Source organism: Odontesthes bonariensis, chromosome 20 (genome assembly GCF_027942865.1).
Source record: "Odontesthes bonariensis isolate fOdoBon6 chromosome 20, fOdoBon6.hap1, whole genome shotgun sequence".
NCBI classification, from domain to species: domain Eukaryota; kingdom Metazoa; phylum Chordata; class Actinopteri; order Atheriniformes; family Atherinopsidae; genus Odontesthes; species Odontesthes bonariensis.
The window spans coordinates 16,175,772-16,203,362 of NC_134525.1; the positions used below are offsets into that span (position 1 = coordinate 16,175,772).

General features: G+C 41.2%; 3 protein-coding genes across 3 annotated transcripts; 2 read left to right on the top strand and 1 right to left on the bottom strand.

Moving 5' to 3' along the window:
- Nucleotides 1-2,426: 2,426 nt before the first annotated feature.
- Nucleotides 2,427-7,652, top strand: LOC142370063 (uncharacterized). The gene is made up of 6 exons (XM_075452483.1): nucleotides 2,427-2,633; nucleotides 4,294-4,341; nucleotides 6,112-6,222; nucleotides 6,601-6,711; nucleotides 6,983-7,063; nucleotides 7,144-7,652. The coding sequence occupies exons 1-6, from the start codon at nucleotides 2,511-2,513 to the stop codon at nucleotides 7,192-7,194; spliced, it is 525 nt and encodes a 174-aa protein (XP_075308598.1). The 5' UTR covers nucleotides 2,427-2,510; the 3' UTR covers nucleotides 7,195-7,652.
- Nucleotides 7,653-15,749: 8,097 nt separating this feature from the next.
- ndufb4 (NADH:ubiquinone oxidoreductase subunit B4) lies at nucleotides 15,750-17,951 on the top strand. Its single transcript, XM_075452161.1, has 3 exons — nucleotides 15,750-15,962; nucleotides 17,063-17,206; nucleotides 17,797-17,951. Exons 1-3 carry the CDS (start codon nucleotides 15,786-15,788, stop codon nucleotides 17,857-17,859), a joined length of 384 nt encoding a protein of 127 aa, XP_075308276.1. The 5' UTR covers nucleotides 15,750-15,785; the 3' UTR covers nucleotides 17,860-17,951.
- A 346-nt stretch (nucleotides 17,952-18,297) lies between these two features.
- On the bottom strand, nucleotides 18,298-27,078 carry hgd (homogentisate 1,2-dioxygenase). Its single transcript, XM_075452723.1, has 14 exons — nucleotides 26,865-27,078; nucleotides 24,788-24,859; nucleotides 24,546-24,634; nucleotides 24,348-24,453; nucleotides 24,209-24,268; nucleotides 24,024-24,115; nucleotides 23,891-23,925; nucleotides 23,699-23,778; nucleotides 23,297-23,396; nucleotides 21,355-21,479; nucleotides 19,419-19,523; nucleotides 19,195-19,321; nucleotides 18,627-18,808; nucleotides 18,298-18,524 (listed from the first exon to the last, which is right to left on the bottom strand). The coding sequence occupies exons 1-14, from the start codon at nucleotides 26,877-26,879 to the stop codon at nucleotides 18,384-18,386; spliced, it is 1,329 nt and encodes a 442-aa protein (XP_075308838.1). The 5' UTR covers nucleotides 26,880-27,078; the 3' UTR covers nucleotides 18,298-18,383.
- Between the last annotated feature and the right edge of the window lie 513 nt (nucleotides 27,079-27,591).

Here is a 27,591-nt window from a genome sequence, read left to right on the forward strand (position 1 = left end):
TGATAAGCAAGACTTTTCCGTTGCTCCTGCATTATTCCTGCTCTGGCATCCCTCTACTGACTTCCCATCATGCTTAGAATAAACAACAACCTACAGTTAATTACATGTAAGGCACACAATGGCCTTGTCTTAACTCATACTGGCTCCTTATTCCAGTGCTTGAACACTCTGATTCCCAGATCTCACTATTTCAAATTAAATTTCCAATTTAACTGTAAAACAAAAGGAGATACTATCTTTGCTTTTGTAGTCCCAACCCTGGAGACACAGTCTTTGAGCTATTTTAAGCGCTTCTTAAAACTTATCTTTGCAGGCAGGCTTTTACATTGTATTTAACTTTCTTCTAACACGGTCTGTCTGAGGAGTCAGTGTTTTAGTTACATAATCAAAAACATCCATTACTTTATGAGTCATGTCTCCTAATCCAGATGTTGTTCTCTAAGTCACATATCCTGTTTTTTTCACATCGGTCCTCCCTGCTACCAGGGAGCTTGTTTGCCAGTCCTCGTTTACACACAAACACATTTTAAAAGTATTTATGTGATCACAGTTTACCTATCCTCTTGCCCCCCCGACAGACACATAAGGGTGCCAGTGCTGAGTGGAAAATAGGTGTTTTCTCACAAGGTCAGCCATAGAGATTCATCCTCAGACACACTGACAGCAGCTCAAAGCAAAGCAGGAGATGAATGACACTTCCCACAGGGAGGCAGGTCAGGGTGAATGCAGAAAGCGGTTCTGCAAAGCAATTTCATGCGGTTAACTCCCTGAGATCCTTAAAAAAAAGTTACTTTAAACTTGAAAGTATTTAGTGAATGACAGGGATTTGGAGTATGGAATAACTCTCTCTCACTGTGATTACTGCATTTTTACACAGTCACATTCTGGTTTATGAGTGAGTGCCTTATTTAAACTTGTAACCTTAGTAACAAGTTTTTAACATTTTCCAGGATGTTTTAAACTTAGGTGCAAAGTGTGATTCCAACAGGGAATGATGGTGAAATTAACTGCTGCTTAGTTTTCCCAGTCAAATGGCTTTCTCAGCCATTTGACTGTTTGTGAAGTTGGCTTCCAAGTAAAGCAACATTTGGCTCACTGAGGTCATTTTTTACTCTTCCCTTCTCTAGTCTCCAGACTAAACATCCCCTCCATCGATTCACATCATTACCCTTCAGATGTCCAGCTAGTGGTCACAGTCACCCTCCTGGGAAATGTTTGCAACAACACCTCTTGCACAGCGTATCCCAGAAAATAAGGGAGTTTAGGGATTAGAGTAGAGGATGAAGATGAATAACAAAGTTTCAGTCTCTCCTCTTCAGCTCTGACTCACTGCTTTCAGTCTTTTTAAAGTGTAGTTAGTCAAAGGCAGCATTTTTCGCTGACATGCTACAAGACAATAAAACAGTATATGGGCTTGACTTGGACCGGAAATTCGACTTGTTTAATTTCCATAATTTTCACAGTAGAACATAGTGGGAGAAAATTCCTCTGTGACCAGGAGCCTGAGGCTTGAACACATTAGACTTGATTCAGTCTCTTTCTCGCTCCCACTCGTTCTTTCCATCGTGTAATACACCTTGAGTCAGGGCAGCTATTCATGAACAACTTACCCCAGTGGGAGATCTATTCTTCACGAAGTGCTATGTTTTAATAGTTATACTTTATAACTTCCCACAGAGGTGCAATAACTTCGTCAAAGTGTGCCTGTCAAATAATGCAAAACATATGCTTCGGTTTGAATATAAAAAGGATTTGAAATATTTAGCTTCTTTTTCAGCTGCTTTATTCCCAAAGTAACCTTAAAAAATCCCACAAAAAGCTTAATTTATATCCACATTACACAGTTATGATTTATTCACATTTGCCAGTCAACAGTAGTCTGTAGACTGAAAGATGAATTGACAGTGTTGACAGCTGTTGCATATATTATTGAGAGGTCTACAGAGAGAAATTACTGTTATTTCTTCAAGGCTGACTGAAGTGTTTGAATCAGTGAAGATCTGTATAAACAGCGTCTAAACGCATGTTTTGGAAGTACATGGAAAGAGATTGAAGACCAGTCCACTGCACAATGCTGCATTCCTCCAAGACATAACAACAACCAAACCACCAATATTTAATTTGTTCTCTCGAGAGTTTTGACAACTCAAGTTTCGTCTTTCTCTACTCTCTTATTCTAAACACACAAGGGCACTTGCACACACACACTTGGGCAGCAGCTGAAATGCAGACTTAAGTGGAAAATGGCCATCTTACTTCTTTTTGGGTCGGGGTAGAGTGGGCGGTGGGGGAGGCAGTCTTTCAAGAGGAGGCCCCGCAAGATGTCTGACATGTTTCTGCAGGACCACAGGCCACTGGCTGGCGCAGAGCACATGCTTGTGGTGGGCTGTTTGTCTGCGTGAAGCTGGCATGGCCTCCTGTTCCCCTGCATCTGTTCCCCATTAGCAGAGCCGAGAGTATAAAGCAGGGAGCTGACAGAGGCTGGGAGCAGTCTAGTTCCTGCCTGGATCATGGGGTTTAGTGTCTGGCTGTGCGTGCTGTGCCTGCAGGCGAGCCTGCTGTCACACGCCTTTGACTGCTCAGGAGCGAGCCAGGGAGAGTTGTGTGTCAGCGGACGGACCGCAGACAGACAGGTAAGTGACACACTTCTAATGGACATGATAGTTAGGGATGGACAAGGGTGTTCATTATGTGTCAGTCATCATCTGTGCTACTGAGATACTACTAAGGTAAGTGCAGCCTGTTTGAGTCTATTACAATGTTGTTTGCATCAAACTATATAATTACTAACCTTATCTCAAGGGAAACTGAAAAGGGTAAATTAGAAGAAATTATCAGGTTCGTGTAAAGCAAGTTGACAGAAAAATCAGGTGATGAACTTTTGTTTGGTTTTTATTTTAAAGCTTTGAAATGTAAAAATGTTGTCAGTGCCAACCTCTGCATAGAACAGAAAAGCAATTTTGATTCTTTTTAAGCCTCAGTCCACAGCTACACTTACACTCATCTAAGTTTTCTGTTTCTTTCCATCATTTGATCCATATGACTGGTGCAGATTTAACACCTTCTAATAAGAAGAATAAATAATCTTTCAAAGCTTGTATTTTCTAATGTTCTGATAGCCAGAGGCGGACTGATTGGTTCATTTTTTTCGCTCAGACATAGTGTGGTAAGTGTTTATATGGTAGCTTGGCAAGAGGAAACCAGTAGCTGCTGGAATGTAACTTAGTCCACTCTGTCGCTGCTGTGACGATCATAGCGGCAAAGTGTGTTCCAGGATGGAAGGAGACGTGTACTGTCTAACCCTGACCTGTAGAGACATGTAATTTTTAAAAAATATTTTTCAAACAGAGACAAAGTCTCATTGTAATGGTTTTTACAACCATAGTGCCACCACACCAAATATATACCCCTCTGTGGAACAAAATCCTTCAGCTCCTCTTTTGGCTTTTCATGTGGCTACAAGCTGTTATACTTTAAACTTGTGGTTAACATTTTTCTGTGGACAGTCTTCCTGTTCTGTCTAAAGTAATCGCCCTCATCTGGACAACGGATTTGACAGCTGCAGGAAGAAGTCGGGGAGTTGGGGAATTATGTTCCATCTGAGGGAGTTTGTGCCACATCTGTGCTTTCCGCTGCAGTTATTTGTAATGTAATTACAGCATGGACAATTCTAAGCTTCAGTTGTGGTGGGGACTAACTAATACCAGCGGCATCATCTTTTCATCGGCCATATTGGCTGCATTTGGTTTGGTTTACTCTTGTTTCCCTGTTCCCAATATATCTTGTGTTTTAATACATAAATTAGGAATTTTGTGGGACTCATTAACACACATTGTGTGCAACAGCAGACAGCCACATGGACTATGGCAGGATTTGAAGATCATCCTAAACATTTGAGCGTCCAAAACAAATGATTTTATGAGTCTGTCAATGGCCAATAGATCACAGCTATAGCTTTGCCTCAGAAAAGCAACATCTTTGAGGAACAGGAGAGTTTAAGGATTATTTTCTTTGAAAAATAACAACCCACATCATGACATATTGTTAGATTTGACAGTAGAAGCTAGATTGTCTGAGACAGAAGACAATTTACATACTGAAACTAAATTAAAATCTAACTCTGTCAGTGAATATTCTCACATTAATGATTAACAAGTGAGCACAGTGTGCTTGAGCTACAGTGTGTATGAATATTCTGTATTACATTTTTTTATTTTTTTTAACATGAATCAACTTTTGTGCAGAGAAGGATACATTTTGAAATTGTGTTGACTCTGACTTTTTTCTTTTCAGCATGACGATCAAAGACAGCGCAGGGCTCTTCCCTTAACTGAAGAGCTGGTATGTGCCACCACTTACACTTTTCTTTTTAACATTAAGCTTCAGTCTGAATTCTCACGCACTCTCAGAGGCTCAGGAAAACAGTTACTACAAATTAAGTGTGCTTTCTGGTCATGGGATATACTTAATGGGAGCAAGAAACAGACTTTGACAGAAAAGAAAATAACAGACACACGACTGCTTAAATGTTTGAGAGCTTTTCAGAATTTTCTATAGTTTTGCACAAACAAGGCATTATCCAATTCTGATATAATTTGACTTATTTGTGAGGGGCAAGTAAATTAAATTTTGCTTTGTGTATCTGGTGTGACCCACTTTTACAGTCGTGTCATCAGCTTGGAGGAATTTCATCTCATTCCTCTGAATCAATAGTCTGCAATTGGAGGGTTTCTCTATGAACTGCTTGCTTAGGGTCATTATCATGACCCATTTTCTCCTGAGAATCAGTTCACAGGCAGATGTTCTTTAACACGGTAAAATTCAGCTAGCTAACGAACTTAGGAAAAAGTATGCAATCGGTTTGCATACTTTTTGCATGCCTTAAAAAAACTGCATGTGTTACGAACAAACGCTAATGGATTTTGTTAGAATAACATACATTTACTATTCCACAACATTACTATTAATTACTATTCCACACACCTTGCTCCATGGGGTGCTCATTGTCTGAGGAGGGAAAGAATTGGTCTTCAATTATTTTCATCTACAGACAATCCGCCTGACTGTGAATCGGTCTAAACATTTTAAAGCTGGTTCATTATCTTCTCCAGCTTTATTTTCTTTCCTGATGTCCCCAGAAAATCTCAGTTGTTGATATCAGATGCGTTTTCTACAAACATCTTGTGAAGCTCAGACTTCAACTTCTGATCTTTGAACAAAGCACGACATCTGCTCGCACCTGTCATGCAGTTGATTGAAAACGCCTCACTTCAATGCCATCTTCAAATTGGATAATAATCTTTGAGGTTCAGATACCTTTGTTGCTCATTCATATGTGATACTGGATGGTTTTCATTAAAAACAGAAATTTAGATAGATAGATAGATAGATAGATAGATAGATAGATAGATAGATAGATAGATAGATAGATAGATAGATAGATAGATAGATAGATAGAGCAGTGCGCTGTGTGCACCCTCTACGCTTAAGTTCCGAAAACAGTCACACACTGTAATCATACTGCATTTAACCCCCAACTTCAAATTACAACTGTTCCAAAACATTCCATCTGACAATGCTGAAATCTGAAGCAATCATCAAAATATAGGTCAATGGCAATCACAGTAAGAACTTTGAATTATATCAAAATAATTTACAGCTAACTTAGTCATCATTGTTCTTAACAGACTGGGAGAGAAAAACGATAGGGGAAGTTATTAAGGTGGGGAATCAAGCCTCCGTGGTACTGTTATAAGTCCAAAGTCCTAATTTGCAAAGTAAAGCCCATTGTTACTCAAAGTGACAGTCAATCTATTTGTAAAATAAGTGGATCAATAGGAGTGATTCATTCTGAACAAAATCAATGCAGGAAATGGTGGAGCCACAAAAAATATCAATAATAAAGTTTCCTTCCCTGCTGCAGCTTGACTTCCAGTGAAGGAAAGGAGACTAAATTAGAGTATGAGAGTCTGTACAGTCAGCACAGAGACAGACTGAAGCCCACTCAGAACCTTCTGCACACAGGACGTAATGCACTTCATCACCCTGAGAAAAATGCAGGCATTTTTGCGTCCCTCTGTGGTTGTGGTTGTGACTGTCTCATCCTTGTAGGTTTTGTTCAGACGTAAGAGACAGCTGGAGCGGAGCAGTCCCACCCACTTGAGTCAGTCCAGCCTGCCTGGAGCTGTCTCTGCCAAAGGCTTCCCTAACACTCTCATCCAGGTAAACCACTCTTATTAGTCACACAGGAGTCAGCAAAAGCCAAATGTGGGGTATGTGGAGACTGGCTTACAGAGGTGGCAGTTGATGATGCTAAAGGTCAAATTGAAGCTTGTGTTTTCCCTTAACATCTGAGTTTGCTGACAGGAATGATCCAAATGATCATTCATTATTAATATTAATATTTGTTGCTGTTTATATGAATAGATGTACAAAATGAGAGAATCTGTATTTTGGAGTACAATGAAAGGGAGATAATCGTGCAAATAATAGGTTAGGACGCCAGAGTGTTTTTGAAATTCAAACATAATTTAGCTGATAGAGCCCAAGTGTGTGTGTGTGTATGTGTATCAATGTCTTTATAAGCCTGTTTTCTTTTAGGCCGACAGGTCCAGGAGACACTTGGCTGCGAATAAGAAAAAGAACAAGCGTAAAATCCGCCCCGGCTCCTTCTCCCTCCTTAGCAACGACAAGAAATCCAACCCCCTACAGGTGAGTCTCCATGGCAACCCAGAGGCAGCAGAGAAACAGCTGGGACAAATAGTCCGGATGTGCTAGCAAGGTTATAGGGCCACCTTAATCAGATTTATTCGATCAGTATGTTATGTTTTGTGATACCGTGCGTTCATCCAGACAGGACACTTTAAGTTTTACAATTGAAAAGCTTTGTTTTGTTTTTTGGCACGTAGATATAAGTTTCTGAGAACTGTCACAATTCAAAAGAACTAACAGTGGCGTGAATCGTACGGGAACGCACTTTCAGGTGACCAGAGCGAGGAGACAAGTCAAGCTCGACCCACCCAAGAGGGGGAAGTCAGGTCGTTCTGGAGCTTTCTCTGTCCTGGTGAGTCACCACACACTGTTTATCATCTCACACACTGGAGTATAATTTTGAACGAAAGTTTGCGTCCTTGTGCTCTGCAGGGAGATCCTACGATTGAAGGGCAGAATGACAGACCCAAAAGGAGCATATAGAAGACAAGTGCTGAGATTTTCCATAATTTTGGCAAACTCTAGCAAGGGGTACACAGTACAATTAAAGAGTAAACTAACAAAAGACTAGTCTGAAACTCTAACACAATCAAAATGTAACTGTGTTTATTCAGTATTTTATTAAGTCATTTTGATGTGTGTGTCTGCAATAAATATTTTACGTCTAAGCTAGTTTACATTAATCAGCCAGTCCCTACTAATAAATCAGTTCTATAGTATATACAGTTTTCATTTCTAATATATGTCTGCATGTTATCACATTACTTATTGATATTTTAGTTTCCTATTTTGTTGTAACCTATTTAATCACAGATTCCTTCACAGGATTGGGGGTATATTTTTGCAGAACCGTTTCTTGTGCTTTTGTTTCCGGTTGCAATGAAAGTTTTGTTGAGACATATGGTGTAAAAGTCTTTAATAAAACTATTTTTTCACTGTTCAAAAAACCCTACTAACATTGACTAATATGTGGCTTTTGAGGGCATTGGGAAAGAAATTAGTTAGCATTCAGTCCCACTTGAAATGGATCCGCACTAGTTGTGGGTATCTATCTGCTCCAGCTCCAATCAGTATGAATGGGACCACAACATTTCTGTCACTCGGTTGCTACAAAAGGGGGCACAGCTCAATGTTTCTTTCCAGAAAAACATGTTTACAGGCAGTAACGTCTCACACAAGGGCTCTGAAACTGACTGCAACACCTCATAGACAAGAAAAGAAGAGACTGTTCAATTGACTGCAGGACAGCTGACAGCTTATTATCAGTCTTGCTATATTGGGCTGCTGGTTGCTGTCCAGTCAAACATATAAACTATCCATATTACATTAGAAGATTGTGATCAGGAACTGGGGTCCAACACAGCTTGTAAGATGCAGTATAATGCCACTTCTTTGGGCTGTTGTAGTTATAAGCTTGTCCCTGGGGAGGTAGTAGTAATTACTAGACCAGTTCTGAATGTACTTGAGCCCCATTTTCAGAGCCAAATTACAGATGGCAAACATTGCACATATAGTGCAAGGCTGGTGCAAATGGCAGCAGGGTAAACTCAGTAAGACAGGCAAATAGCCTGCATATGAGGGAGGAAAAATATCTAAATAAAGTTCAGACAGGAGTTCAACTTTGTCTATTTTAAATATTTTGTGTCATTCTAATTCATTTGGCTGGGAATGGAAATGCAGTCATGGTCTGGCCCAGAAGATTAGTTTGAACATTTTTGCAGGACCCTGATTCAAACTGCACAAAAACAGAGGTTTGTCGACTGACCTGAATGTTGTTCTCCAACATGTCAGATTAAACAAACACCTGTATCACTACTCCGAAAGGAATCAGTGGTATTCTGTGATTAATGTAATGTTTGGTTAAAAATCAAACACTAAAAATGGTCTCAGTGAAAACAGCAGAAAATCCTGCCTGAAAGGCAATCTGACGAAGAACGTGAACCAGTGAAAAAAAGGCAATCTAACTGAATAGAGTGACTCATCCTCTCCTCATTTACTGATCAAAGCCCCTGGCTCATGACGTGGACATGCAGCGTCCTCAGTCTCATTTTTTATGGTTTCATAGGCACAAACAGGGGCACACACAACAAAATGCTATTTATAAACTTGGCATTTTCCCTGAAGCACATAATTGGTGCTAAACATGCTTCAGCAGCTCGCTCTGGGACAAAATAGACAAGTACGAGGCCCTGATGTTGTCACTCAGTCATCAGATCAGCCTGAAATAGCTGGCTGTGAGTCTCTGTGTCGTTTTGGTGACAGTCTATCATGGGGTGGGATTGGGATTTCTCTGAAACACGAATACAAATAAAGACAAACATCTAATTCCTATTTCAGAGCAACGAAGCAAGCACAGCTTAAATTCCCTCCTACATCATCTCTCTCACACACACTGCTGCCAGCTGTGTATCATTTGACTGGTTGTATCCTTGGGGCTAAAGCCTCCAGGGAAACTCCTGATGGAATGAGGCAATCGTATGTGCACCGTGCATATGCTATCACACACACAAATAGACATGTAACCAAAAACAACGTAAGTGTCCACAAAACTTTAATGGAATTCAGTTGCATAAGACTATATTCTAAGTGTGTCTGACACAAAGGAAACGCTCGTAGCTGTGTCTCAGCCATTGCGGCGGGGTGTAATGGTGTGTGGCTTTGTTTCCACTCCACTTTGGCTGAAGTCATCTTCTTGAGAACAAAGCTGATGATAATCATGAATAACAAGGTATTGTGGATGTCTTCAATCTATAGTCTGTGGTGGGAAAAATGAGAGTAGTCTCAAGGTTTCCCAGAAAAGCTCAGTCCAGGTTCATATGTAGTTAGTGGCTTGCAGTCAATTTCCCCAAGCTCTGGAAACCACTGCATAAGTATTAGTTTCTGTTTGAGAGGGAGCATCTCATCCCAAACAACATGAAATGTGGGAAAACACAGTCACAAACAAGTTCTGCGATAGCAGTGGGGAGACATTTTTTTAGACATAATTTGTATTTTTTTAACACTCTTCAGTGGTAAATTCCTTCAAATGTAGGATGTTTGAGGGTTTTCTTGCATGTATGTATAGAAATCTGGGCCAATCTTGTGGATGACCAATTCTTAATGAGGAGTCATGAAATATTTGTCACGCGTAGCAATTTTCCCTTACTGTAAAATGTATCATCCAACATTATTCACAGATCTTTGGGGAGCACCACACCCAAGCTGTACGTGGTGAATGGACTGTACTTATACAGCTCTTTTCTAGTTTAGTTGGCCACTCAAAGGGGTTTAACACTTCAAGACACATTCATCCAAATTCGAAAATAAATGACAGCTTTCTGTTTTTGATATCCATTCAAGGTTACAGTCACCTCATAGCTGATTTTTGATTTTCTCTACTTGCTGAAATCTCTGTGTGGCATAGAAGTATGGCTAACAGTGCGGGCACATTTAAATTTGGCATCATCTCCAAAAAAAGGTGATTGGATTGAGTGTTATTAGAGTCTGACAGGTTGTGTTTTGTCAGTGAGCTTACGTTGTAGCAATGCATGTGTTCCAAATCTGAACAACGGAAAACGGTGGTCTGTGCAAAGCTAACATACACTGATTAACATAACCCAACCTAGCTTTAAAGTCCTATACCAGCTGTTATTAACCCCCTATTAATTCACCTGTGTTCTTCAAAGTGGTCAGTTTCAAAGTTTTTGCTCTGCGCTCTCATGGCCTCTTAATGGATGAGAGTGGGTTTTATTGTTTAAGTTTCACTTTCAACAACAAAATTTATGCTTCTGCGTCAGGCTGGGAGTGCATTTATACTTCTTTGTTTTGTCCCGACATGAGTTCACAGTTACACAATGCTGAGTGGCAGTAAAGCTCATATGTCACATCGCAAACAACCCAACCCCCAACCATAGCATTATTAACTGTTTTCTTTTTTCAATTTTGACCATTTTTACAAGATTAAATACTTGATTATCAGCAGAGGAAATTAAAATAACCCAAATTATGTCTTGACTTAAATTGATCATGCAAAGCATAAAAACATTCAGTATATTTCAATGTGAATGACAGTTCAGACAAGGTATTCCTTACTGAGTATTCCTCGGGTGGTGATGTCAGACTGTGGCCTCCATTTCAGGCTGAATTTGACTCCTTCTCTTCATCTCCTGCCACCTTCCATCAGATCAGTACATCAGATGGCTGTCTCCTCTCACTTCATGTCACTGCTCTCTAGCCTGACATCACCTCCTTCAACCAGCATCCTGAAGTAAATCTGTCAAAACTTCCTCTGACTGCTGTCACGCTGCCCAAACTCTGTCACATCCCACTGACCCTGATAAAGAAAAGGCAGGTTGGGGGGGTGGGTATGTATGTGTAAGACCTCCAGATTAGGTAACAGGAGGTTTAATGATGGGCCAGTTCAGAATTAGGTCACTTTTTGTATGCTGATCATAACAAAGCTTTTATCTTCACATTCAAAAGCTGTGTGCCACCTGCAGTCTTTTTCTCTCTAAAAGTAAACGTCTAGCAAAAGTTCAACACTGGCCGAAACTGATTCATTATGAATTTCGAGTCAAAATAACATAACTTACGGCAATGAAAAATATCGATGCCACGGTATATTGGAGAGGCCTGTAGCTAGCAAGTGACACATTTATGGGGTATGCTCCATTGATACCGCCAAATGTTTCCACAGGAAATGATTCATACAATATGAAATGTCAGAAATGAGGAAAAGCCACTATTAGTTAAAATAGTTCAACATATTAGGAAGTCTACTGTTTTCCAAAGAATTATGTAAAATCCATATCTTGCTATGACCACTATGACAAATAATTTACAAGCATGAAAATACACTAAATTAAATTAAGCATATCCGACCCATCTAATTATGCCTCTAGTATTGCATGGTTCCCGAACGATGGCCTGCCACCTACAGAAAACATGTTGGACATTATGAGCTGAAAGATAACATGCAGGCAGATGAAATGTAATGAGAAAATATTTATGCTTTGAAAATGTACACCCTGTGAAGAGAACATTTATGGGACAGATTTCCACATTGCTGCGTTGGTGATTAGAGAAGCACTCTTCATCCTAAAATGTCAGAAGAAAAACAGTGTTGGGTTTAACTTGATCATCGCGTATTTGTGAGTTAGCGCAGCTGAATAACGTTACAACAATGTGGCATCATGCTATATCCTAAAGTACTGGCAGGTGTCCCCACATCTTTTACCACAGGCAAAGAGCCTCTTGGCTTAGATCGAACATTTCCTCAGGGAGTTTGACAACTGACGTGCAATCTGTTTGCAACAAACCTAAGGAGAAAATCCAGGATTATATCGACTCTGTCTCTGGGCAAACTTTCTATGTAGCTCTCCATAAAGATGATGGATGTCTGCTGAGTAACAACCACGAGCCAATCTCTGCAATGCTTAGAATATTAAAGCCGAAAATATTGCTGAGTTTGACCCGTGGCTCACTATATGGACCCATGAAAAACTGATTTATTAAGAAGGGAATATTTGCAGACAGCGTGAATCAATTTAATAGGTACAGATTAGAAAAACATGGCAGAGAGTTGATGATGAACTGAGGGGAAAAAAAAACATTTTGGGGAACAAGAAGCCAAAAAACATCATTTAAGATGGCTGATAACTAGGCTAAAGCAATCTTGCTGAATCAATGACAATTTACAGCCTGGTGTAACTCAGCTGCATAAGCAGAGGCAGCAAGATACGAGTGTGTGTTGCTGGTTTGACCCAACGTGAGCCAAGTGTGCCGAAAAATGGGCACTTTTTTCATTCTCCATTCTCTTCTGTTTGACACAAAGGTCATTTCAGGCTTTGAAGTGGACGGGCTGTCAGTGGGGAGAGAAGCGGGGAGAGCAGCGCCGGGAGTTGAACGGGCAAGGAAGGAATTCCAAGCAGCCCGAGCCACTGAAGATGGAACCACAAAGTCAAAAACTTCTTCTAAAACCAACGAGGGACGATCATGTCCTCGTAAAGGTGAAACATCTGTGAGGAAGGATAGACAGACAAGAAGACAAGTCTCTGGCTATCGTTTTATTAACTTCATAGCAATTTGTTAGAATTAAAACGGCTTTTAAGTGGCACGATCACTTCCTAAAGATGAAAACAGGGGTGGAAAGGGACTTTTCATTTTTCCTTTAGGCTACTTTCCTCCACGGCAGCAGAGTAATGGAATATCTGCGGCAGCAAATGTTGTGAATAAGCACCAGAGAGCAGCACACTGTAACACATTAGCTCATTGTCTCTAAGTCAAGCAACCACTTCAGGACACTTTAATGAGAAACTTAATTCTATCTTGTGGTTGAAGAAGAAACCTACCTCCCCTTTTCCAGTCAGTCTTTGCGTGCAGAAGTTGTTTTAAAGGGGTAAAGCGGCCCAAAATAACTTGAGATTACAGGGAATGATTAAGTCTTGCAAGGCGGACTGCAGATAGAAATCTTCTATGCCTTTTTTGTTCCTTTCTCTCACATTCTGTGACCGCCTTAGTATCTGAATCACAGCCTCATCTCTGATATCTGTCAAGGAGTCCGCACAATAAGTGCATCAAAAATGAAAATGTCAGTCAGCAGATAAGGAAAAATGATAAGAAAACAAAAGGTTTATCAGATGATAGTGCTTCGTAAAAAAGACACATGAGGAAGCTGACAGGAACTCAGGACACGAGGAGGAGGAAAAAAAGCTCCTTGTGGTTAATGTGCCATAGCTCAAAAACTCTCCAAAGTTCACCTCCCAGTCCATGAGGGTGAAGGGTGCCAGCCAGGGCAGAAACACATTAATATTTCATTCGAGACTAAAGCTCTCTCTGAACTGGAACGTGGTCTCACACTGGATTTCATTTCAAAGTCATAAATAGATGTTTCAAAACTGCAGAGCGGGTGGCACTTTAGAGGCCCTGAGAGGACAATAAATCATTTGGTCGTACGTTCTGCAGCCGTGCCTGAACCTCTCTCTGTATCAAAGAGCTTTCTCTGCATCTGCACCACTACACTACTTACATGAAGTTTAGGATATGAGCGAATGAGAGAACTGTGTAGGTACATAAATTGTGTTATTATGCTGCTTGAATAACTAAACGGCCAAACAATGTTATCCATTGTTATCCACACCACAGAAAGGCTTTTAGAGCAGTTAGACTTTACTCATCACTGCAGTAGAAACGTCTATGCGTTGCCTGTGCCAGCTCTTCTTCTGAAACCCTACGGGAGAACGTCATAGGCTACCTATGAAACATGTCATTTAACTGTACGTAACTCAGACTAATACTTTCTGCCAATAGTCTGTGTGGCTGCCTATTCCTCTCAAAACCCTGCTCTCCTACAGGTGCTGCTGCTGTTACTGTCAGAGAAAATAACAATGAGCAGTGACAACATGGTTCTCCACAGTTTTGTTTCTGTATGCTTTCCAGATGATCCCTGTTTTCCTACGGTAGCAATTTCTTGTTCTATGAGACTGCTGTTAATGTGTTACAGTCACTGTGGGGAGAATAACTGCAGCTTGCTGAACATCGCCCCCTTGTGGTTATATAATGCAACATGTCCGAACTAAAGCCCCCCTTTTTTAGCAGTTGTTTTCTTAAAGTTAGATTAGTTTAGAAAGACTTAGATGAACCGAATCAAAATACAGAACTCGTTTTGAGTTTTGCGTCTATGTTCACAAAGTGTTCAATGGATACGTATGAACTGGATCAAACTTAGCTTCTCAACAAGAATGTCATCGACAACGTCAGTGCAGTAGTTCAAGAATAAGTTTTTACTTGGATGTAATAAAAATGGATGGATGGAGAATTGGATTTTTTTTTTCCACAGCTAAAAAAAAAACTCATAGGTTGACAACTTTACTTTCAGCAATGGACGTGGTTCACAAAATAAAATGCCTGCGTCGTATCTCATAAAATGATACGGCATTTTGGAGCGGAAAATCTTATTTTACACTAACTTTATGCCATGTGTCCATAAATCAACACGCAGAGAAGAATATTTCTCTGAAAGTTGTGGCACAATATAACAGAAGATAAAGGCTCATGGGCAGAGTTTTGGACCAGTGGACTGTGCTTTAAAATAAGGGGGAACATCACAGACAAGAGAAATTTGAAAGTAATTACTAATGTTTATTTCAGGGAACATTTCACTGAGCGCACTCTCGACTGCCCCCCGGGGCGACCTGTATACGCTGGTGGTCTCGGCTGGGTCACTGGATGAACCGTCTCTCCGATGCGTGTCTCGTCCACCTCTTCACCCCCAAAGATGACGGTGTCCTGTTGCTCTGATTGGCTGTTCACCTGTAATGGCGCTTTATCCGTGTCCAAAGCCAACATCATGACCTGCTTCAGAACAGTCTGGTATTTTTCGTTCACCCGTTTTACAACGGGTTCATAGCTGTCACGTTGGGATTTCAGTTTTTTCATCTCCTCGATTAGTTTGTTTTTTTCCTGCACAACGCGCTCATGATGCAGCCGGTGGACGTCTCTGGCTCTTTGGACCCTCACCAGCGTCTCGGCTGCGGCAGAGGCCGCCTGCCTGTACTCCTCTCTGTCCCACCGAGCGTTTTTCAGCTCTCTCTCCAAGCGCTGGTTTGCGATGTACACATTCGGAACCACATCCACTCGCTGTTCAACCACCAGCCCTTTTTGCACCATCTCAGTCCACTCAGTTTCAAAACAGTCAAGCGTTCCTGTCATGCCCGTTTGGAAGAGAAAGCTGCGTAAAAAAATAAGTACGGATAGTGGCGGGTGTGTGCTGTAAGTTGCGTTGGGGCTTTGAATAGCTCGAGCGCTGGCCCCCGCTCGGTCCTGGATGGCTTTCACCGTCGCTTCCAAGTCTTCTTCTCCCTCTGTTAAACTCCACTCATCTTCGAGAGAAACTTCTTCATATTCAAAGTCGTCATAAATGGCAGAAGGTACGCTGTCCGGTTGTTTTTCTTGGTTTTTGTTAAGAGCTGCCATCGTTTCGTTAAGATTGAAGTCTGCGGCAGAAAGTTTGAGGTTGTCATGGTAACGGTACCCGACAATCAACGCGAGATTTCAAGAATTCTCGTTTGCCACCTTCCATCCGTCACTAAACAGCCATGGCGGACTACCAAGAGGCGCCCTTGGCCACTCGGCCAAAAACGTTGGATCCAAATGAATATTTCAACCTTTCGCCGGACCAGAGGCGCGCAGAGGAGGCCCGGGGTGCGCTACGGGCGAATCTGAAGAGGCAGTATCAGTTGCAACTGAACAACCCGCACAGAAAAGAGCTCATTGTAAGTGTTTACTAGTTAGCTAGCAATGTCACCTCTGAGCAGGGCTCAAGCTACTTCCAGGGATGCTAACTGTGGCATATTTGAGCACACACGCGTGGAACGAATATAATTGCATACTGAGCATTGTCCCTATTTGTTTGTCTGCCCAAGACGAACTGCTCATATGACAGTAGTATTATTTGCAACGTTACGACGCTAACGTCAGTTAACATTAGCATGGTAGCTAACAGTAGTGTGCTCTAAGTCGATTTTGTTCAGATGAGGATGTTTAATTTGATCATCAGATACAGAGTTTATAGTAAAAGTAAGCTTTCTATTCTAGCTATTGTTTGACTAAATGAAATTACGATTGCAGCTTTTAGTTGATTCTACAGCACTACTAGATACGAGGCAGATGGTAAACGCTTTACATACGTTATTCAAAATGCTATCGCTGAAACTATGTCCATGTCATTCCCTTCCTACACAGACAAAGTCCTGATTGATAAGTTCCCGAGTTAGTTAAACTTTTTTATAATTTGCTTCTACCTGCGTTAGTTCAGTTTTAATGTCAGTCACATAGATAAATTCTATCACTCCTAACCCTACCATTCAACCTACCCTATTTAATGTGTGAATTTTGACCTTAAGTCTGTTGTAACGACATTTGTCAGTGTACAGCTGTTACTAATATTTCCCTTGTGATGTACTTCAAACTTGACGTTCTCAAACAAAACTGTTTTAACTAGTCCAGTTAATGCAGTTGGGGGTCATATCACTTCTGTATGTTGACCTCCAACTATTACATGGTCAGGTCGAACTCTAACCTTAGATTAACTCATCTATACATGTAACAGTACAGATTCAGGTTTACATGCATAGTTAAGTCTGTTGTTTAATTGGACTACTCTCCCAGTGTATAAGCACAGGATAGTAATCAATGTATTGAACAAAGTATATCTGAAACCGCTGCAATAGGTGTTAGAAATCTTACATATTATTGTTTTAGTCAGACTAATATGCTTACATTTATTTTAAAAAGTCCTGTTTGTTTTACACTTTGAGGATTTAGAGTGCACACAGGGACTACTAAATGTCATTGTATACCTCTGTCTTTGTAGGAAGATCCTGCCCTGACACGATGGGTATATGCGCGAACCAACCCTTACACGCACTTCAGAGCCACAAACAAGACATCTCTGCTGGGTGCAATGTTTGGAGTCGTACCTCTCTTCGTCCTGTACTACGTCTTCAAGACTGACAGGGTATGCAACAAAATGCACGGCAGTTTTTCTCTCTGCTTTATATTGTACATCCTGGGTAAGGGTGCATTTTAAGTAACTATGCCATGTATTTGCTAAATTAACGTCATGCCAAGAGCTAAAACAATTTAGCTACTGTTTGTGCCTTTAACCTTTTTATATACTATGCAAGTACCAAGTGATATACTAGAACCAAATTAGGGAAACAAAGCAGTATGAGAACATACTATATAGAGCTTGCTAGCTAGCTATCTACACACACAGAGTTCCATTCACATAAGAAATGAATGCTTGATTTAAAATGCCATCTTCTTTCATTTTCCTCCCCATTGTCATGGAGATTCACCCTCTAAATCATCGCCAATTGATATTCCACCAAGAATTGTTGCAATTGTCACACTGCTGAGTGGTCAAATTCCTTTTCTCTGCTGAGATGGGGGGGAAAAAAAAAAAAATAATTGCTTGAAAATCACAAAAACACTTGTTCATAAAACATGCCGTGAAGCAAATATCCGTAAGGTGAGGAGAGTGATACGACTTTGTTGCTATGGAAACTGTACTAACCAGCCGTCTGTTTGTCATCTGTTTTACAGGATAGGAAGGAAGAGCTGATTAAAGCTGGTACCTATGACCGCAAGTTCAGCTTGTCATCATGAGCGTTGATGTAGAAAAACCTTCCTGTAGTGTCCTAGAGATGATGCCGGTGTGTGTGTAATTATTATTAAACAAATAAAAATATATTGTCGAACTGTAGTGTGGCTTTGATTTGAGGCTAAACTGCGAATGGTGAATAAGCTATAGAAGTTCTACATCTGCATGTTGACCGGGAGGACAGTGAGGCTCACCTCAGTCGTTAAAACAATGCGGTCCAGCTGTGCTCCCCTTCAAACGAGAATGTGTAACTTAGCAAACTTTTGTTGCCATTTGAAAACATTCGGAAAATGGCTAATTCATTGCAGCTGCCAGACAACGAGAAAACTACTGAAGTCATTGAAGTTATGGGAGGGCTACTTTCATCAATATGCAAATTTCATTTTAAGAGTGAAAGTGTGGTTTTAAAGAAAAATGCACAAACGCAACAGTCTGCACGAACCAGATTTTTTTATTTTATTTAAAAACATCTGTTCTGGTAATTTGGTCCAAATTCTTTCCAAGCCTTTTATTTTATTTATTTTTTTAACTATTTGCTGGGCCTCCAGTTGGGGTTAAAGTGGCTGCGGAGAGTTTCCCAACACTTGTAGTAGCTCTTGTCAAGCCTCTGGCATGTTTGTAGACCCCATTTAGTCACGGCCATATTGAAGGATGACTCAAACATGAAAGCCTGGAGGAAGGGGAGAACAGGAAATGTAAATTCCTTGTTAACATTAACTTGATTGTATTTTACCTTCACTTATGTTTTTTTTTTTTTTTTTTTTTTTTTTACCATGGTTCCCTCGGCCACCCTCTCAGGTTTGAGCTCAGCAGTGCTGTTCTTTTCGAAGCAGTCAGCATCCGGGCCATGTGGGGTCATCATGCTGTGGAGGCTGGCCCCTCCAGGCTGGAAACCCTCCTCTTTGGCTTCGTAATGGCCTTCGATCAGACCCATGAATTCACTCATGCAGTTACCTAAAACAACCAGCAGGGGGTATTGTAACACAACCAGATGTTGGGCACAGAGAGCAAACTTTCCACCAGATGGCCTTAGAGATCTGTGATGGAAGAGATTGAAGCTACTGTGGTGTCAGTCATGCAGCAGGTGGATTGCTCTCAGCAACTGCCTTGACACTAGCTGGGTAAATGGACCTGTTAGCTTCTAGCTGGCTTGTTTCAATCCATGATAGACTCAAATTACCCTAACCGAGCTGAATCTGACATTTCCATTCAAAGTAGTGCTTTCAAATTGAGCTGACTTAACAGTGTGGGACTCAAAATTCATTGAGTCTGCTCTGCGAAATGTGAACAAAGCATCTGAGTGTTGAAGCAAGCCTGCGTGAGTATTATTGTGTTCTTACGGTGATAGTAAGGTGGACGGAACGTGTGGTCAGCTACGCCCCATCGCGGGGGGAAGATGACAAAGTCAGCAACGGCCACACCTGGCTTCATGGATTTGGCAGTCAGCACAGTAAATATAGATGGATCCTACAGGAAGATCATACAGTTAAGGGCATGGTTTTCTTTTTAGCGTTGTGGTATTGTTTGCTCCAGCGGCATCAAAATGAGAAAATGAATGAAGTACCGCATGATCGAAGGCCACACAGTTGATGACCATGAAGTTCTTCAGGCTGTACTTGTAAGGTGTGTAGTTTCCATGCCAGGCAACCACATTGAATGGAGAGAAATCCTGCGTGCAAAGCAAAGAACAACAAAACAAATAAGAGAAGTCTGCCCAAGTAACAAACACAAAAGACTTCAAATTGAGCTTTTCACAGGGAAAAGGGAACAATGAATAATGTCTTTGTAATCTTAAATTCCCAGAGAGAGTACTTCTTGACATAAAGGGGAGGGAAAAAATGGTGATAATGAAAATTGTGAGAGGGTGAGCTTCTTTCAATCTTACTTCTCTTTCATTCCCCCTTGTTCTTTGTGCTACGAGGCTCCAGGTATTATGGGGTAATTGGCTTCACAATCAAACTTTCTCCAACTTTGAGCATTTTGACGCTCGCAGCGGCGCATTAATGGGAGGAGGGAGCAGCAGCGACTGCGGGTGCAGAGATATTTTTTTTCATCTTGATTGTTAAAACCACAGCAATTTTATATAGTTTCTCTGTTCTGATAATGTCACTGCGAAAACGACATTCAACAGCAGCTCTAAAATCAATATAGTTCATTACAGCTCAAACTGCCTTCACGCTGACCTCCGTGCTCTTACGCATACGCTCACGTAGGCCTACATTTCCACACGTGAACAGCTAACACACGCGTACGGTGAAAGCTGGCGAAAACATACCCGTCCATAGACCCGTGGGTGAGTAAGCTCTCAAGCATCATATGACTAATAAACACCAAAAAAAAAGAAAGAAAAAAATACTTAACACACACTCACTCGTTTCAGACCCTCAATTGTCAGCTGTTGCCACACAAAAAAAGGCCGAGTGCAGGTAATTTCGTAGACATTCGTCAGTGGTAACTCCACTACATTCGATTAAAATGAAGGGAAAAAAGTCGAGTGCAAGCACTTTCACACACATGCTCACACACACACACACACACACACACACACACACACACACACACACACACAAAACCCACAAACATATTGGCCCAGTCAAGCAAATAATAAGTTAATTTGAGCAATTTCAGCACTCTGCAGGGGAACAAAACAGCAGGACCAGACAGGAACAGCAGCATCTTCCGTGAGATGAGGCCTCCGTCCCCCATCTAGTTTTCTAGCCCCTGAAGCCTCACTCTCTGGGCTCGGAAAAAAGGTGGACACCAAGAACAGAGTGTCACCTCTCACCTCCACAACATAATACCCAAGAAGAGACAGCTTGGGAAATATATATTTTTTAAAAAAGGGAGTTTGTTTCTCTCCAAGAACAGGCACCATACAGCCTTCGTATACTTTTGTACTATGAATAATAACAGTGCGATTTGACATGGTTTCCATGGTTTCCACGGTTATATCCCCCCCCCCACAAACTTCTGGTCCAACCTCCTGCCGGTCTCAGTAAAAAAATAAAAATAAAAACTCCTGTCAGACATTATGTGTCGATCCAATTATGCGCCCAACAGGACATTTCAGGAGGGGGAGGATCATTCTCCGAGTGAAATATGCTGAAATTAATGCTTAACTTGGAAAAGGTTTTTCCTACAAAGCAAAGCTTCACAGGTATACTGTCTGTAGCTCCAGAATGCCTTAACTAATTATGAGTGATTAAGTTTCATAAGGGAGTCGAGGCGGAAACCCGCTGAAAGGATAACAGCCAACGCTTCGATATTAAATCATCAGGGATGGCAATTCAGTCGGCAGGAGCAGCTAATGGATCATATGCTTGACTTGGACCGTTTCCTGTTAGTCGCTGTGGCAGTTCGACGGTGTTTACTGAGGCGAGCACGAACCTAAATAGGGTAATAGGGCACGTGCAATACATGTGTGTGTCCTTGTCAGACAAGTGTGTACGTGTGGGAATTAATACAGTGACATACATAAAATTAAATGTCACAATAGCCACCTGTTGGCAGGCGAACAGTTTCCCCTGGTACTTGTTGATGACGGTGTAGCCGGTGGACACTTTGCGATCCTCATACCATGCAACTGGGCAAAGGAAATCTCTTGGGTTGGCCAAACCATTGGCTCCTGCAAAACATTCACACGTGATTACAGTAGATACGCTGATACATATAGGAGATAAAGTAGCTTGCAATATAGGAGGGAAAAATGGTTCCAAAACAAGTGCAGTGCGGAGTATGCTGATTGTGTATGGGTCTGCCATGTAGGGGAGACCCGGTGGGGTTGTAACATGGGGAGAGTTGTAACCCCACCAAAGTCAGATGATCATTTCACTGTTTGACCACTTTCTGCTCTTTCTCACATGGTGGCAGATTTTAATTGAGTTAAAACAGATTTTGAGGTAAGAAAATAATATATTTGGCCAACACCAAACTCTGTTTGTACTTGCAAATAAAAAAATTGTAACTTACAGCAATTTAATTGGTTAGGCAGAATATGATGCGTTTTCCCCTTGCTAATTTCAAACCGCTATGCAAATACAGTTAGTTAAACAATGGCTGACAGGGTTGGGGTGGGTCTTAATATATATCTTAAAAGTGCTACAATCATCCCCTTACAGAACTATAATTTCTTGATTTTTATTCATTTTTAAGCACACCTAGGCAGTGGAAAAGAAAGACTGAGAGAGGTGTGCCTGCTGATGTTTTTTGCATGCATCTGATGAGGTTTCAAAGGAGGGCAAGTCAGTCATATCAGTGGCAAAGGAACATTGCATCTGCCATAGTGTGTTTGAGTTTGGTCAGTCACAGAGACATACCTTGTTCTGGATTGTTCTTTTATTCGAATGCATCTATCTTTCAACCATATTCTATGGCGTGACCTCTGTTTTTGTTTCATTTCTCTAATTGATACAACTCTCAAGGAACACCATGTATCTGACATTAAAACACAAGGTCTTTGATATTTGTGCAGGGTCTTAAATAGATGCAATTTGTAGTAAACAAATGTGGGTATTTTAGATAAAAGTTTGAGAATTATAGTTAAAAATTCTGACGCAAAAAGTGTTACAACCATACCCAATCACCCCTATAGGCCTTCAACGCAAAATAACTACCCACTGGAGTTACTGATCTCACATCGGTCAGGTCCATTTTTCACAAGTGACTGTTCTCTCAAGAGCCCAGTGGTTTGTTTTGGACGTGTGTTTAAAGCTCAAGTCGCTTGTCTCTGTCACAAGATCAGGAAAAACCTCCTCCAGCAACAGAGTCAGTGCAGAATAGGAAGGCTGCCGGTATAAAGAACGTGTATCTTTGGGGTGTGGGAGAAATCAAAATAAGCGTAACAGTCTAAATATTTCTGTGCGTATAAAGGAAACATATATTCAAAGTTGTCAAAATATAAAATAGACATCATTGCACTCCGTTTTCATTTTACACTGCGCCCCAATTGTCTTTGAATATGGACTTGTGCGCTGGATAGCATTTTTGTTGATATGAAGTACAGATGAGACAAATGGCCATTAGTTTTGAAGATATTTGACAGAAGTAAGTCCCACCTATGATAAGATTCATATCAATCCACTAAGTCGTGAAGATATTTCCCTCAAAAACACGAATGTCAATGTCAGGGTGCCTCGAAAACTAAGGTCGGACGATCACAAAGTAAATAGGCTCCGTTCTTTGCAGACCATGAAGCTCTGCACATTATTTGAGACATTTCAGTCTGAACCAGCGTGAGGGGATGACTGACTGAACCACGCGGTTAGCACAGCAAAAAAAAAACACAGACTTTCAGAGATAAGTGTCAACAATTTAGTCAACAATAGCATATTGCAGGGAACAGAGGCAAAGTGGTTGGTGTGCAGATTTCAAAGAAAGATGAACGCATATAGTATGTATTCATCCGTCCTTATCTGCACTCACAAACATGGCTCAAACACAAACCTATAGGTCCCAGGTCAGGGAGCTCAAAATGGGCTCCATACACCTCTAGAATGTAGCCTCGAGTTTCTCCAAACACGTCCACAGTGAAGCGCATCCCTTGCTGGAAAAAAAGAATGTGAAAAGTGGTAGTTAGAAGAAATTTAGTGCTGTTATGTAGCAAATGTGGGTTGTATCAGTGCTGCAGCACAAATGGACTAATGCGTTTGGAAAAACACACGTGCTGCAGTTGCAGTTCAGGCTGTCTAGAGCTCAAAACTATTTCCACCCATACTTATTATCAAGCTTGCATCCCGAAAGTACAAAGCCATAACTTTGTACATATGGTAAGAGAAATGTGGGGGCAAACACCATTATTGATTTCAGAAGAAAAAAAACAGAGGAAATGGAAAAGATCCAGCCCACCTGGATAACACAAATCTCGTTAGGCTCGACCATCATCTTCCCAAACTCTGTGGTGATCAAAATCTCACCTTGCTGAGGGACTGCAGACAAAAACAGTCAAAGAGAACAACAGAGGAAAAAAAGTTTAATGGAGAAGACATGAGCGATTTATGTAGTGCTGTCCTTGCGATAGATGACATCCTTCGCTCTCACCAATCAGAAAGTCTCCATCTGAGTTGTTGAAGCACCTGGAACAAACAATATAAGACATTTGGAATCATTATCAAGAAGGTTTGAGAAAAAAAAAATACTTCCATTTGGGGAGACACAGCACACACATACTGACCTGTCAACCATGGAGGTGTTGCAGGTGTACACATGGATGCCGATGCCATTGCGAGATTTGGTATCTCCTGCACCACAGATGGTGTGAAGACCCTGAAACACACGGAAAGACGCAGTGTCAGTCGGTGAGCTGAGGACCTTCCACAAATTAAGCTGTTAAGACAAAAGAAAATGAGCTACACTCACAGCCACAAAGTCCACTTTCTTCTCTGTAGATTTGGGGATGACGAATGGCAGCCATCGTAGCTGCGAGAGAAATCTCAGAGTCAGAATCGACTCCTTAAAACGAATTCAAAATGAACAGTGACTCTTCCTGTTTATACACCTGGTTGGGATCGGGCTCCACTTCATCCCAGCTCTCTGTTAGATCCCCACTTGGCACAGGTGTAAAAGGCTTATGTTTAACAGAAGGGATTATTCTGTAAAACCAGCTACAGAAAGGGGAGAAGACAGAGTTTAGTTATTCATAATGCCTTTGATCCATTTGGCCTAAATGGGCTGAGTCTCAAACAGAGATGAGCACCTTCGCTTGTTGGCTGGACGCGGGCAGGTGAAGGCAGAGCCAGAGAGCTGCTCAGCATAGAGACCGTATGGGCAAACCTGAGGACTGTTCTGTTGAGACATAAATCATTAGCATAAAGTCAAGAGTTTTGCATTATTTGATGCATCAGCACAGAGATAACAGTCGTGATTGAGGCTACGTGAATCTTTAGGTGGCTTTTAGCAGGTCAACGCTAAAAGACGGGATTCAAACTTGTGTGCTACCTGTCCTTCAGGTAAGGATCCGGGACAGCGCGGGTCCTCAGAGGAGAACTCATTCCCAAAACCAGTCAAATACTGAAAAAGACACACATCGAACACTGAAGTGAAGGCATGGAAAAGTGAAAAACAAAAAAAACTACATCCTGTGGCTTCATTGTCATGCAGGATAAATGTGTTCATGCTGGTTATAATTAAATGTGAAGGCTTGTCATTAAGGCTTGTCTTTTTGTTAATTGTTGTCATATTGATTCACATTAGATCTATGATAAAACAAACTGCAGCTCTGCCAAATTTCCCCCCCTTGTAGTCATCCATTATTGTTGTGTTGATGTGCTACAGGAACAGGCTAATTACACGTACATCCTCCACAGTATTTTTCCTTCAGTATGTCAATTATCATATAGTGGCACGGAAATGTTTGGTTGTCTGTGGTCAGAATTTCTATCACAGTGAACAGTTATGCGAGTAAAAGATTAACTGATACCCAAATGGCCTAATGTTGAACAAAAAAATAATCTTGAAATTACTTTCCGCTAAGATTACGTTTTATTTTGGTTTGTACAGTTTTGGAGTGACATGAGGAAAGCTTCAAAATGCCAAAGAATGAGCACCCCTGCATCTAAATCCACCCAAATACATTCACAAGGGAAAGTTAAGCATTAGAAGTTTGCAAGTTTAGGTAGATGCTGTGAATTTGGAAGAAAAAAAAGAATATGTTGACTGCAACAAGCAAGTGCATAGTTTTTCTTCTGTTAAGCGGATGGATTGAAACCGCCTTTGGGCTTGTGTTGCAGCCAGTGCCACAGCTGCATTTCACCATTAGAGAATGGTTTTAGTGAAACTCCAACAACTTTTGGAAGCAAATGTCACAGCATCTGAAAAAACACTGAAGCTGAAAAGAGAACTTCAAGATCAGGACCCAAAATACTCCTTAAAAATCCACATGGGAGATGCACTGTGAGCCAAAATCTTTGCTGTGGCCCTAACAATCTCAAAATGAAACAAATTCAAGTTGGTCCATGAGTTCACAGAAGAAGCCTTTCGCATGAACAAGAAGTGAAAGGTTCTAACTGTAGCTGCTGCAGTGTTACAAATGGGGATAATTGCCAAAGGGCAATTGTTGAGAGCATGCAAGGTGCCCGAAGTTGAGCTTTGGACCTTTTGTCTTTTTATCATTTTTGAAATGGTAAACGACACGAAAAAGTAATCGTTCTTAGAATATTGAAGAAGAATGTCATATCTAGATGTCTCATTATCCTTTTGTTGCCGATTCACAATAAATCTTGACCAACATTTGCATGTCGACTTGTTATTTGACTACGTGACACCAGCAGTGATCATCAGCCATGAGAAAAATCTGAACTTGGTCCGATGTAAACAAAGATCTTGCTGAGTCACTGTTGCTCTGCAAAAAGGACGCTCACGCACTCATTGATGGTTTCCATATGTGCGCGCTCATGTGTCTTTAGTTTCGGGGGCTTCCTAGTGTCATACAAAGGAAGACTCGATCAATCACGCACGTTTATTTCGGTTTACTAGAACAGAAACATGTAGTCTGTGGTAATGCTTCACTGAACCAATGTCTGAAAAACATTCCAATAACGCACGCACAGGCACACATTTGCATTAAAAAGTCCAATTTTATGGACACAGCTGTCCTTCAGTTCGTGGATTATCGTGTCGAAATTTTTTTAACTTCATTTTTTGTAAACTTCCAGATGTTGCTCTGAAGTTTGTAAAACTCTGTGAGATTGTTGGGGCGTCCCAGACCACATCTGGGCAGCTGCTGAATGCCGCCCTCTGATTGGCTGGAGGGAAGCCTCCCCTCAGCTAACCGATGTGCTGCTGTTACTGCTGCAATAGTGGCACATAAACTTTTTAATATACCTCATTTCTGTTGCAGTGATGGTTAAGGAAACAGCTTCCTCTTTAGTTTTCTGGTAACAACTAACTACAGCATCTTTGCCCTTTCGTGCGCAGTTCACTCACTTTTGGGTTTGACGCAGGCGCAGAATGTAAGTAGTGGAGAATCAACACTTTAATACAAGTAGGGACAGTTTTGATTTAAATGCTGGCTTACCTTGAGCCCTGCCATGGTGTTGTCTTTCAGAATTTTCCTCGCTGCTGCTGCTGGGTGTCTCAGCGGTTACAAATTAACTTGCAGTTGTCTCTGCGTTTCTCTCGACCAAAATCCACTTCAGGATCCGTGCATGGTGGTATGTGAGCAGTGTAGAGAGAAAGGGGCTGGATTTCTGCTCTTTCTCAATGTGGATTTAATTAGGGCCTTGGCTGGCTCCGTGACGCAACACATGGCTGTCCGTCGAAGAGGGAGGGGACGGGTCGGATGGCCAAAATGTGCGCAAACAACAGTCAGTTTCACTGCCAAGCAAAACAAGGAGCAAGGGAATATTGCACACATACAATACTGTGCAGGAGTCTTGAGTCCCCCCTCATTTATTTTTATTTTAGTTCTTTGTTGTAATCTTCTAAAGTGGCCTGAAGCCACATAACTCTGAGCTAAGAATCACTCAGATAGAGTGACAAACTTATAACTCAAAGGTTGAATCCGAGCTGTTACTCACATAACAGACGACTTAGCAAGGAACCGATTTTATCTTCTATTTTTCAGGACTTTGTTACCAAAGTCTGCCACAAAAACAGATCATTTGTTCCCGTGTCTTTATTAGCATAGGCCAACAAAAAATGCCACAGATAACACTTTGGATAAACAGAAAATATCATTTTTACACCAACACAGTGATTGCCAATAAGCTATGAGCTGAAAAACTTGACATTTCTTGGACTGG